Raw genomic sequence first — 12217 nt, forward strand, 5'->3', positions numbered from 1 at the left:
AGCCGAGCCAGAGGATAAGGACTTGTCCAACGTCACACAGCTAATAAGCAGGAAGGCAGAAATTTGAACCCAGAAAGGGTGCCCTTAACCACGCCATCTCATCCCGGTATTTTGTGTCATACAAAATACTCATCTTCTCCACCTGCAGCACCCCAGGCTCTGCGCCCCTCTCAGGCACCGTGTGAGCGTGAGGGATTGCTCGCTTCTAGCCAACGCCTAATGCCCCGAAGCATGGGCTCAGTAACGGAGTGAAATGGTGGAGACTTAATTCAGCAAGTTCGTTTAAACTCTGGTCATGTTTACCTGATTTTGGAAAGGATTTGATTATTTTTCAAGGCCCAGTTTTTCAGAGGCTTAGATGTTTATCTGAGAATGTTAACAAAGAAACAAGTTTCTTGTTTCACTTCCGATTTGGACTGGCTACGGCTTGAAATGGTTAAAGTGGTAGTTTACAAGCACCGTGGTTTAAGCTGTGGTGCCAAGACATATCAAGAGAGTCCTTAGCTGTAAATTCCTGTCCTTTGGTTCGTCCAAGTGTGTTTGGCCTCAACACATGTCACTAATTCACATCAGTCCCATCAGAACCCCACAATTATGTGTCTAAAAGTGAAACAAAACGTGGTGCTCTGATCTTAAGTTAAGAGCCTGCTGAAATAACACAAACATCCCACAGCGCTGCTGGGCAGACCCCAGCCTTCATCTCACATGCGTCAGGGAGCAGATCCCTGCGTTTTATGGAACACACATGGGGTTCAAGTGCTAGAGCATCTCCAAAAGTGCATTTCCATAGGAAATCCTGCATGTCTGTTGGCACTGCTGCCCTCGCTCCCTGGTCTGTATTCACTTGGTCCTGTTAGCCTTGGAAGTAGATGTGCCAGGCCTAATGTGCGGTGACGGGAGAAGACCTGACTCTGGGGGGTGGGCACACAGTGCAATGGACAGATCCTGTAACAGAACCCGCACCTGAAACCTGTGTGTGTGTGTTGACCCGTGTCCCCCAATAATTTAATAATTTTTTAAAAAAAACAAATGTATCAAAATAGGATCAGATACATAGAGGGGATATAACCCGAAGGGGAAAATAAAATTTAATAAAACGTTAAAAATAAAAGGCCAGCCGAAACCGGTTTGGCTCAGTGGATAGAGCGTCGGCCTGCAGACTGAAAGGTCCCGGGTTCGATTCCGGTCAAGGGCATGTACCTTGGTTGCAGGCACATCCCCAGTGGGAGGTGTGCAGGAGGCAGCTGATCGATGTTTCTCTCTCATCGGTGTTTCTGGCTCTCTATCCCTCTCCCTTCCTCTCTGTGAAATATCAATAAAATATATTTAAAAAAAAAAAATAAAAATAAAAATAAAATAAAAGGCCAGATGGTGTGTCACAGGGAGCTCAGGGTCTTCCGATCCTGGAGATGAAGGTCTGTCCATCAGAGCGCGGGAAGGGGATTGCTGTCCATCTGCAGGTGGGTGTGTTGTGAAAGCGCTGGGAGTTCACATACCAGCTTGTCTGACTTCATATAATACTTTTTTATTTGCCATCTTCGAGATGTCGTCCATAGAGACTCAGCCCTCCGGGAGGTCCGTTTCCTGGTGGTTTTTCTCCTGGGCAGTGACTGTCTGTCTCTCCTTCCCAGCGTCCGCTTCACTGTGGTCAGCGACCCTCCGGAGGAGGAGCAGGACCTGGAGTGTGAGGACATCGGCATCGCCCACGTCGACCTCGCCGACCTGCTTCGGGAAGGGAGGGACCTCGTCGAGCAAAATATCGACGGTAAGGGTGGAGTGTTGCTCAGCTGGCACAGCGCAGGGGCTGCACTAAAACCTCCCTTTGGCTGGCTGCGAGGACAGCGAGTCGCAGGCTAGCTGAATCCTGTGCAGCTCAGGCCGACGCTGTGCTGGACCGGCAGCCTCGCCTTCCCGTCCTCCCTCCATCGCCCTCCCGCCCTCCGCCCTCCCCCTGCCTCCTTTGGAATCAAGGGAAATTTAAAAATAATTCGTTGTGTTTCACAGGGAATTATTCTGTTTGTTCCTGTTGGGGGGGAGGGGCGGTGACAGATGTGGCCACTGGATACTCTTCACGGTGTTTATGGAGGCCTCGTGCTGTCCTCTGGCATGTTATTCTGAGTGATCGTTGTAGTCTTTTGTTTGTTTTTGTATTTTTTTATTGATTTCAGAAAGGAGAGGGAGAGAGAGAGAGAAACATCAGTGATGAGAGAGAACCCTGGATCACTGGGATCGAGCCCACAATCTGGGCATGTGCCCTGACCTGGAATCAAACCATGACCTCCGGGTTCATAGGTCAACACTCAGCCACTGAGCCACGCCGGCCGGGCCGTTTCAGTCTTTCACAAGCCTTCTCTCTCTTTTTTCTTTTTTTTTTTTTTTTTAATATATTTTATTGATTTTTTACAGAGAGGAAGAGAGAGGAGAGGGAGAGAGAGCCAGAAACATGGATGAGAGAGAAACATCGATCAGCTGCCTCCTGCACACCTCCCACTGGGTATGTGCCCGCAACCAAGGTACGTGCCCTTGACCGGAATCGAACCCGGGACCTTTCAGTCCGCAGGCCGACGCTCTATCCACTGAGCCAAACCGGTTTCGGCCACAAGCCTTCTCTCTCATTTGGGGTCATCGTCCAGTGATGGTCAGCATGCAGGATTCAGGGGGCACAGAGAGTCCTGAGCAGATGGGACCTGCTGGGCTTTACCTCCGCAGGTGCGAGTCCCAGCAGGCTTCACGTCCACCTGTCCTCGCATGGCATCTGAACATGCGCAGGAACGTGACCGGGGCCGTCCACAGTATATGGAGAACTGAGGCCGAGTCCTCGTCTCACACGTTAAGTGAGCGGGGCCATCTCGGGGGAAATGCACGTGTCCGTTTCCTCCTCTGTTCGTGCACTAAGTGAGCCCTTCACCGAGCACCTACGAGCCAGGCACTGTGCTGGCACCACCGCTCACCACGGCCACATGCGGCTGAGTGTCCTGGAGGCGTGGCAGGTGCTCGCAGGGCAAGGACAAGCCAGTTAATGAGTAAAGTGGACCAGATAACCACATTAGCAACCTGCTCTGGAAATCCTGATAAACCCGACACATCTAACTACAGGCAGTGGGTCACGACTCTGTGGCAGCCACAGAAGAGCAAGATGAGAGAATTAAAATATTAGCCTAAACCACCCGATAAAGACACCCAGCAGCAAGAGAGCTTGACAGAAATAACCAAATTACATGTGCTTCCTATTCTGGATCTTTCTTCCAGTCGGTTCTGCTTAGCAGCCGTGTCCTCATTCTGCAAGGCCACATGTGACCACACGGGCCTGGCACAGACAGGGACTGCGGACATGCCTGGGAAAGTCAGCTTAGGATTCTAACGTGTTCTGTGCCAGCCAGGAGGCGAGAGGCCCAAAGAGAGCCCTCAGGGGCACGAACGGGCCTCCTGGTGCCCTGCAGTCCCCTGCCTGCCCCTTCTCCACCCGAGTCTCTGTGCACCAAGTTCTGTGTGAAGGTTTTCTTACAGATTTCCTTGGAATGAAACACACACACACTATAAAGTTCAAGTGAAACCACACGGAATAGACACAGGAAACTACGTAGACATAGGTGCTGCCAAGTTCAGGATTCCAGCCTGGAGTCACTACAAGCATCAGTGTGCACAGAGGGGCGGCGCCCAGGTGCCCGCTCAGCATCCCACCTGGCCCCGCCCCTGAGCTCCGAGGAGGCTGGGTGCTTTGCCCAGCACCTACCCTTGGTACAACACTGAGGGCCGCAGCCCCTCCCAGCGAGGCCCACGGCATCAGCGCATGGCCCCTCAGTCCACAGACCTTAATATTCCTGAGTCTGCCGTTTTCACTTTTTCTGATTTCACGTCCACTCCATTATAACGGAATGTTATAATAACTAGCCAACCCACGTTACGATCGTGTGACTTCTGTACCGTGGTTAGAACAGGTCCTTCTTTGCTGTCGTTTGACCCCTTTTAGACTTTCGTTTCACTGGCTTGGAAATTCTGACTCTTTCGGAGTCATTATCCCACAGCCTGTCCGCTAGGCACACATGACGGGCTCATTCCTTTCAGTGCATCTAAAATGTGTCAAACGTGTTGCACCCTGCGCTCATGGCAGCTTTAGTGTTAGCTTTCTGAGAAGCCAGTGAACTTTGGACTTTCCTAGAGGCATCTCCATCCTTTCAACCACGGTTCCAGCCGCCCCACCTGAAGGACATCTGTGGGGTGGTAGTAACGACTGTCTGCTCCTCTCTCCCTAGTGTGGGACGCCCGAGCCGGTGGCGGAAGAATCGGCCAGCTCAGGGTGACGGTGGAAGCACTCCAGGCCCTGCGGTCTGTCCGCGAGCAGGACGGCGCGGGCTGGGAGGCCTGAGAGAAACTGCCCCGGAGACACCTCCTCGTCCAGAGTGGATGCTCACACTCAGCTCGGAGCTGAGCTGTCATTGCTCTCTGCCTGTCATCTCTCATTCCCGGGAGGCTGGGAGGCGGGAGGCCGGGGTGAAGGGTTCAAGTTTTGTATACTCTTTCATTTGTTTCTTTTTCAAATATATTTATTTCAGAGAGGAAGGGAGAGGGAGAGAGAGAGAGAAACATCAATGTTGAGAGAGAATCATGGATCGGCTGCCTCTTGCACACCCCACACTGAGGATCTGGGCATGTGCCCAGACCGGGAATCAAACCATAACCTCCTGGTTCACAGGTCAATGCTCAACCACTAAGCCACACCGGCCGGGCCATTTGTTTATGTTTCTATCCCCCCTTCCCATGACTGCCATCTCTCAGGACTTCAGATCTCCCCAAGGGGCAGCACCTCCTCAGTAATCCAGACCCATATGATAGTATAAGAAAGACTGTTTGCATTTTCAACATTTCCTTATGAAGAACTGAAATGCAAGTCCCATTTTTCTTTTTAATAAGCAAAAAGCATAAATCTCAGAAAACCTATGAAAAAGAAGTACTTTCATGTTATCCCTAACCGTTCCACTAAGTGGAATGCCCATGATTGGCCTCATTAAGAGTTTTATACTGTGAAGATTTTATTAGAAGCAATATATGAAAATTACTTGGATTAATGTGTTAATCCTCCTCTTTAAAATGCTAATGCCCATTTCACGCACATTAAAGCTCAGTGTGCACTCCCTTTGATGCCTGCAGTTCCTATCAATTAAATGGAAAGAACAAGACTTGGCACCAACTTACTGAGTGACTGCAAGTTTTTTGTTTTGCTCGCTTAAAAATGACAGTCCTTCCCATCTGAACTGTTTTCGTGGATTTGCAATGGCGATTTTGGTAATGCGAACGTGTGTATGTAGAGAGGAGGTAGAGACGGATATATGTGCAATTTACACTTTGGAAACTCAGCTCGTGACACCGAGAGAAGAAAGTACTAGAAAGCACGGCCACAGATGGTATGCTCAGCCAGCCCTGCAAGGGTAGCTCGCGGTCACGTCTTAGCCGTCCATCGGGCCTGTACAATGCCGGGGCGGTGGGGAAGCGGGCCTCCGGAAGCGGCTCGGAAGGTAATTTTCTCACTTTTACCCGGTCTCACTGAAGGATTTAATTGATATTTTAATGGAGCTGTGAATCAGTGCTGCAAAGTAATTGTCTCTAGAGGTCCAGGCTATAATGCAGTTCATTTTTTAATTTACTTTTTTATTTGTCATTTTCTTCAAAGGATTTTTATAGGCTGCGGGTTTCCACTGTTTGCAAACAGGCTGGGTTCCTTCCTAAGCATATGTAAAGTATTCAGGGAGATAAGTAATTTATTAAAATCTACCTAATTTGCCGTGCTATATTAAATCTCTGCTCCAGTGCTCACAGACCATTTCATTTAGAGAATTAGGCATTCCCTCTTTGTGTGATTAAAGCTCTGGAAAATGAGTTCTTTGCTCCTATTTGTGAACATTCAAAGCCCGCTAATGGCAAGAAGATGGAATAGATTATGAGACAATTCATTACAGTTCAACAGAGGAAAAAGAGCAGCTATAATGCAAAAATGCAAGTCTGAGTATCTGCACGTAGTTTGAGCCATCTGTGCTCTGACGGCCTCAATCACGACTCTCGTCTCCAGGAGGCTTTGAAATGACATCCGTACAATATTAACTTGTCCATGTGCGTTGTGGGACCAGGAGAGTGCGCCTGGCCGCACCGGCCGTGGGTTCTGTGTCTGCCACGGGGTCTCCTGCCTGGGGCCTGCCACCTCCAGGAAGAATCGCTCTCATCAAACTCTGGATCTCTGTGGTAACTCATTCCTCTGGAACCTTCTGGAGATCACAGCCTCTGCAGCCTGAGCCTCTCCAGCCCTCATTAACAGCCACAGGTCTGTTGTCACTTTAGCTGGCTGAGCCTCCTCCCTCCTCAGAGCCCGTGGCTCTCGCAGCCAGTGTCATGAGGCCCCGCGCGCCCGCTTGCGGTAATCCCGAACAGCAGGGCCCTGGCATTAGCAGCGTGGTTTTGGAGACATTTATTGTGGGATTCTCCCAGCAGGTTTGTGTTATTGTTTTAAAACATGACATCTCAAACTAAATGCCCTTTCTGTAGGGGAAAGAGCGGATGGTGCTGACTTCTCATCTGTGAGAGGAGGGGGTTTTTATCCGAAAACCTCTGTGCCTGGTCAGCTGTGTGGACTGTGTGCGCAGGTGAGACGAGAGGATTAGCCGTGTTCCTGTGGTTCGCTGTTACCATAGTGGATTATTACAGGTCACGTCCTAGTGTTAAAATGCTCGCCTCGATACGCCCGCGCTCACAGGGCTCCTTTCACACCTGGCTGGCGGGTGCTGACAGCTGAGTGGGCGAGAGGCCTCGCTGCTCCTGTGGACGTGGCATTCAGTCTCACCTGCCCAAGATCCGTCTCTCGTCTCGTGTCGGCCAGAGTTCATTGAAAAGCTCACACCCTTTGTATCACAGAGCAGTGGTCTTCTGTGGGGAGCCAAGCCTCATCCATTCCAGTGGCTCGGGGGCAGGGGTAGGCAGTGGCCTCGCCACGTAGATTCACCCGGTCAGGGTAATGCTGAGTGGACCCACAGGTCCCGGTGTGAATGTGCTGGTCCCGGTGTGAACGCTCAGGTCCAGGTGTGAACGCACAGGTCTCAGTGTGAACACACAGGTCTCAGTGTGAACACACAGCTCTCGGTGTGAACGTGCAGGTCCCGGTGTGAACATGCAGGTCTCGGTGTGAACATGCAGGTCCTGGGGTGAATGCGCAACTCTCTGTGTGATCACGCAGGCCCCAGTGTGAATGTGCAGGCCCCGGTGTGAACACACATGGTGCACTCAGTGCTTGGGGGCTCAGTGCTTTCGATCAGCAGTTGCCAACCTGTGGTTCATGCGGTCCAAAAGGTAGGCGACTGCTGCTTTAGATTGGAATGTAAATAGACATGGCTTGGCGTGGGAGAGCGTGTTCACATGGGTTTTGCCTACTGCAGTAGAAATGTCAGATTCCCAGCCACTGTCAGGAGAGGAGCTGACGAAAATAAGTTTTATGGTTTACAGTGTGGTTTACGTAGAGAACATATTTCTTCACTCTCAGTTTCAACATGTTTTCTAAATTATCATGGTTTATTGCCCTTTAACTTAAGTTAGTTTTTTTAAAAGAATAAATAGAGAATATATTTAATCAAATAAAGAACAGGCAAATTGAAATTCTGCTGTTCCTGCCATTCAATTGTTACCACAAAACACAAACAGTTTCTATGTGTTAGGAAGAAGTGGGGGCTGAGGCGTGGTCATGTGACTGGGGAGGTTCTGCGTGCACCCCAGTTCCCACGACAAAACATAAATTATTTTAGTAATCTGACATCAAGCGCTGTGACAGCGCGGACCACTTCTTACACATGTTCTAACAAGAATCCGATTAACATTTTTGTGGATATGGAAACTAACTTTTTTAGTCAAACTGGCACTATTGCTGAATTTAGAATGATTTCCTTATGCACTGGAGAGCAAAATGTGAAGCATGTCTGTGAACAAATTTGACCATAAAATGTCATCTTTATGTCATATAAACGACCAAGGGAGCGCGTGGAGCGTTACAAGTATCAAGTGATTGACAATATCCGGGGGATAGCTCATCCCCAGCCGTGAGCGTACATTCCAACAGTCACTCCTGCCTGCCGGCCCCGACCACCTCAACAAAGAGAAGCTGAGCCTCACCCCAGTCAGGCCCGGAGTGGAGCCAGCACGGCTCCCGTCCCCTTCGCTCAGAACAAAACAGCCTCCAGGTCAGCCAGGGAGCTGGACTGTCAGCTCGAGGAGCGCGTGCCGTGGCAACCGAGGCTGTCGGGTTAGGTCAGTGGTCGGCAAACTCATCAGTCAACGGAGCCAAATACCAACAGCACAACGATGGACATTTCTTTGGAGAGCCACATTTTTTAAACTTAAACTTCTTCCAACACCACTTCTTCAAAATAGACTTGCCCAGGCCGTGGTATTTTGTGAAAGAGCCACACTCAAGGGGCCAAAGAGCCTCATGTGGCTCACGAGCCGCAGTTTGCCGACCACGGGGTTAGAGAACCGCTCAGCCTGACCCCTTTATTCTGACAAGACGGAACGCGCCCTTCCATTTCCAAGTGCCGCCCGCGGTCTGCACTTACGGGCTGACCTGGAGCCGCGGCCCGCGTTCCTGGCGCTCACACCTGTTCTTGCCCTTCTCGCTTTCCGTGTAACATGGGCTAACACGTTAAACGGCGTTTCTCCTTCGGTGTTTCTGATGTGAGCTCTGGATCTCTCAGGCGGACACTTGCGGGCTTTCCCGCCAGCTTTTGCTCCTTATGCCTCTTTACGGAGAGCCGCCTTTCTCATCCCCGTCAGCATCTTCGCCTCGCTCCACACTGTCGCCCTGCGTGTCCCTGCTGAACTGGATCTGCCACCGGGGTCTTTATATTTCTGTCATCTGGACTGCGGGCACCTGTATGCAGCTGAACATCTCTTCCCACCTGTCTGGCCCCCCGATCATGTTTATTAGTGAAAGCGCCCCCTTCGTGGTGGTGCGGCCACCAATGCAGATGCCAGCACCTCTCACAGCCCCGCCAGCGCCTGCCCCGGTGGTCCTTCGTGTGCAGACCTTCCTGAATTCACATGGCAGGTCAGTCTTAGCCGCTGTGAAATAAGGGGACGACAAGCTAACTTCTGTATCTTTGCTTCTTGTACTTTTTTGCAGTGAAGTAGCAGAGGCTGTAACTCAGAATGTCCCCCAGGAAATCACTGGTAAGGAACGGAAGCGTAATTAAGTTTTCATTGAAGGGAATGTGTCATTAAAATCGAGTTTTGTTTGGTATGAATGTTTTTGTCAGAGTTACACATGTCGTCATTAATAACAGGGAAAAGGAGAGAGAGATTTTAGATCATTTAAGAGACTACATACAGCATAGAGGTTGGCGTTTCTACACAAGAGGGGGGGGGACAATAGAACGAGAGAGAGATGTGATGAGTATGTAAACACTAAGGCGGGGGGGCTGTTTCAGTGTCAGACACAAACAGTGGGAAATGAGGAACAAGGACGGACGTTTCATACAGGAAACAGAAAAGGGGTGGGAGATACAATGAACGTGAACATACTAGTGCAGGGGCCCTCAAACTTTTTAAACAGGGGGCCAGTTCACTGTCCCTCAGACCGTTGGAGGGCCGGACTATAGTTTAAAAAAAAAAACTATGAACAAATTCCTATGCGCACTGTGGGCCCAGGACAAGGCAGCTGCTAAGCAGGACAGGCAGCGGCACCCGGCGGGCCGGATAAATGTCCTCGGCGGGCCGCAGTTTGAGGACGCCTGTACTAGTGGATGTACCTAACAGTATAGTCTCAAAATGTGTGGAGCAGGAACTGACAGAGCAACGGACAAAATGCCGTGGCTGCACCGAGTTCAGGAGATTTTAACTCTCCGAGAGTGATAGGTCAAAAATACTAAGACTAGGAGATTCGCATAATATCGTTTACTAAACTTGAATGGATACAGAATGCACACGGAACATTTTTTAAAAATCAGCTGTGAACTTGGTCACAAAGGAAGTCTCAATTCCAGAGAATCAAAAAGGCAAGGCCTGGGGGTGCACAGGACCGGAGGCCCCAGCCCTGGAGAGACAGCCCTTCCAGGGAGAGGGGCATGTGGAAGGGTGGGGCGTCCCTGGGAGACAGCAATTCAGTGGAAGAAGAAACCAGCTGACCCTGAGAGCCCCGGAGAAACAAGAAGCGCAGACTGGTCAGAGGGCATCACTCCCAACACAGATCAACAGGTCGCTTCTTAAAGAAGCCGCACTTCCTGTCCACGGAAGAGGACACTTGAGCTAAGAAACCCTGTAGCCCTCTCCCCCGCCCCCGAACCCCACCCATAGGATTGATGATCTGCCCTTGCTAGTCCAGGGAAATCCAAAGCAAGTTTCCATTAAAAAAGAGAAAGAATCCCCCATCCATGTTCCATCAGAAAAAACACAAAATGGGAATGAAAACTTTTCAGCAGGAAGGAGTGTTGCTCCAGTAATGGTGACTTGGCTGGGTTGGCCCACCCTTTCTGTGGAGAACAGCTGGAAAAGCTGATTTTGTGTGCACACTCACAGACTATCTTACCTAATAACAGACAAACATGTAAATTGACCATACCTCCACTACGCCCACAGCCAATCAGGAGTGATATGCAAATTAACCCAACAAAGATGGCGGTTAATTTGCATACACAGGTGCTGAGTGACCGGGGTGGGCAGGACGCAGGCGTTCAGCCCCACCCCCGGTCTCTCGGGGCCTCTGGGCAGCGTGGGGAGGCGGGGCCTGAGCGGAAAGAGGCGGCTCCAGGGCCGGAGTGGAAAGGCGGTGCCGGCAGCCAGGGAAAGGAGGGCCCATTCTAGCACGAATCTTGGTGCCCCGGGCTTCTAGTAAATATATAAAGTGTTTGAAGAAATCAGAGTGCCACCAGCTACTGGGCTGTGAGAGGAGAGGCACAAGGTCGGGAAACAGGAGGCTGCCCTCTGCGGAGGCACCTGGCCACCGGAGCTGGCCCGAGCTTCCAGCAGACGTGGGGCTCTGAGAACCGAAACTGAAATTAGGGTCCACCAAAGACAAGTGCCTCAGTAGTAAGTCCTCCAGGCCCCAGCCATCCCCCTCAAATTACCTCCACCTTTTTGTTACGAATGGTGTGTGGTACTCATGTGAAACTAGCTGGGCACACGAGGAGGCTAGGCCACACGACCGAACACAGACCAGTGAGACAAGGATTTCAGACCGGGGAGTCATCACCTGTGAACCTCAAAACAGCTACTCAGTATGTCCATGGAGTTAGAAATCTTGAGAAGTTGGACACAGAATTGGACGTTACTTTAAAAAACCAAGTGGAAATTTTGTAAGTGTAACTGAAATTCACCAAGTGGGCCTAGCAGCCGATCAGACACAATTGAAGAGAAAACAGCAAAAACAAATTATGATGCAAGGAAAGAACGTAAAAAATATTTCCTAAAGTGGGGAGGGAGGAGTTAATAGACATGGGATTGTGTGGAAAGCCACACATATCATTGAAGTCCCAGGAGAGGAACAAGAGAATTAGGATCACTATTCCAAGAGAGAATGGCTAAGCATTTACCAGAATACTCATAAGGCACAGATCTAAGAACGACTCGGTCCAGTGTGGCCAAGCTGGATCCACACAACGAAAATCACTGAGGACACAGCACAGAAAAGCTCCTGAAAACCAGAGGCAAAGAAAAGCATCAGAGTGCTGGCTGCCTGGCGGAAACAGCAGGAGCCGTTAGAGAACAGCCGGAGGCGCTCCTGGCCCCGCCTCCACCCTCCCTCTTTACCGTCCACTCACAAGCATGGACGTGAGCGCCCAGGGGAGCTCTTGGCCAATGGGAGCCAGGAGCCAGTGAGTAAACACTTCCTATTCCCACCCCTCAGATGGACAACCCCAGGCACAGTCACTAGGGTTCCAGCAGAAGTGAGCCCCTCCCTCTAAATCAACCTGCTGATCTGGGAGGGATGGGGCTCACCTTCCCTTGGGCCTGCCTTCCTCCCTCCTCCCTCCTCCCTCCTCCCCAATCAGGGGCCTGCATGAGAGCCCCTGTTTCAGGCTGGCCAAGCCCAGGGAACCCAGGCTCAGAGTAGGTGCCAGGAGTGGCCCTAGGAAGCAGGCCTTCAGGATGGGACTTTGAAACTGGGGCTCACTAACGAGGTGGCGGGAAGGATGACACCCTTTATGGTAAGTGGCGTTGGGATAAAGCCTGGCATGCGATAAAGTCCTAACTG

General features: G+C 50.7%; 1 protein-coding gene across 3 annotated transcripts in view; it reads left to right on the plus strand.

Moving 5' to 3' along the window:
- Positions 1-5186, plus strand: part of RPGRIP1L (RPGRIP1 like) — an 81795-nt gene extending 76609 nt beyond the window's left edge. For all 3 annotated transcript variants that reach the window (XM_080643925.1, XM_080643927.1, XM_080643926.1), the window contains 2 exons: positions 1632-1765; positions 4254-5186. In XM_080643925.1, coding sequence (XP_080500051.1) covers positions 1632-1765; positions 4254-4366 — 247 coding nt within the window. In that variant the 3' untranslated portion in view covers positions 4367-5186. The remainder of the gene's footprint in view (positions 1-1631; positions 1766-4253) is intronic.
- The last annotated feature ends 7031 nt before the right edge of the window (positions 5187-12217 follow it).

Source organism: Plecotus auritus (assembly GCF_963455305.1).
Source record: "Plecotus auritus genome assembly, chromosome: 10".
Classification (NCBI taxonomy): Eukaryota; Metazoa; Chordata; class Mammalia; order Chiroptera; family Vespertilionidae; genus Plecotus; species Plecotus auritus.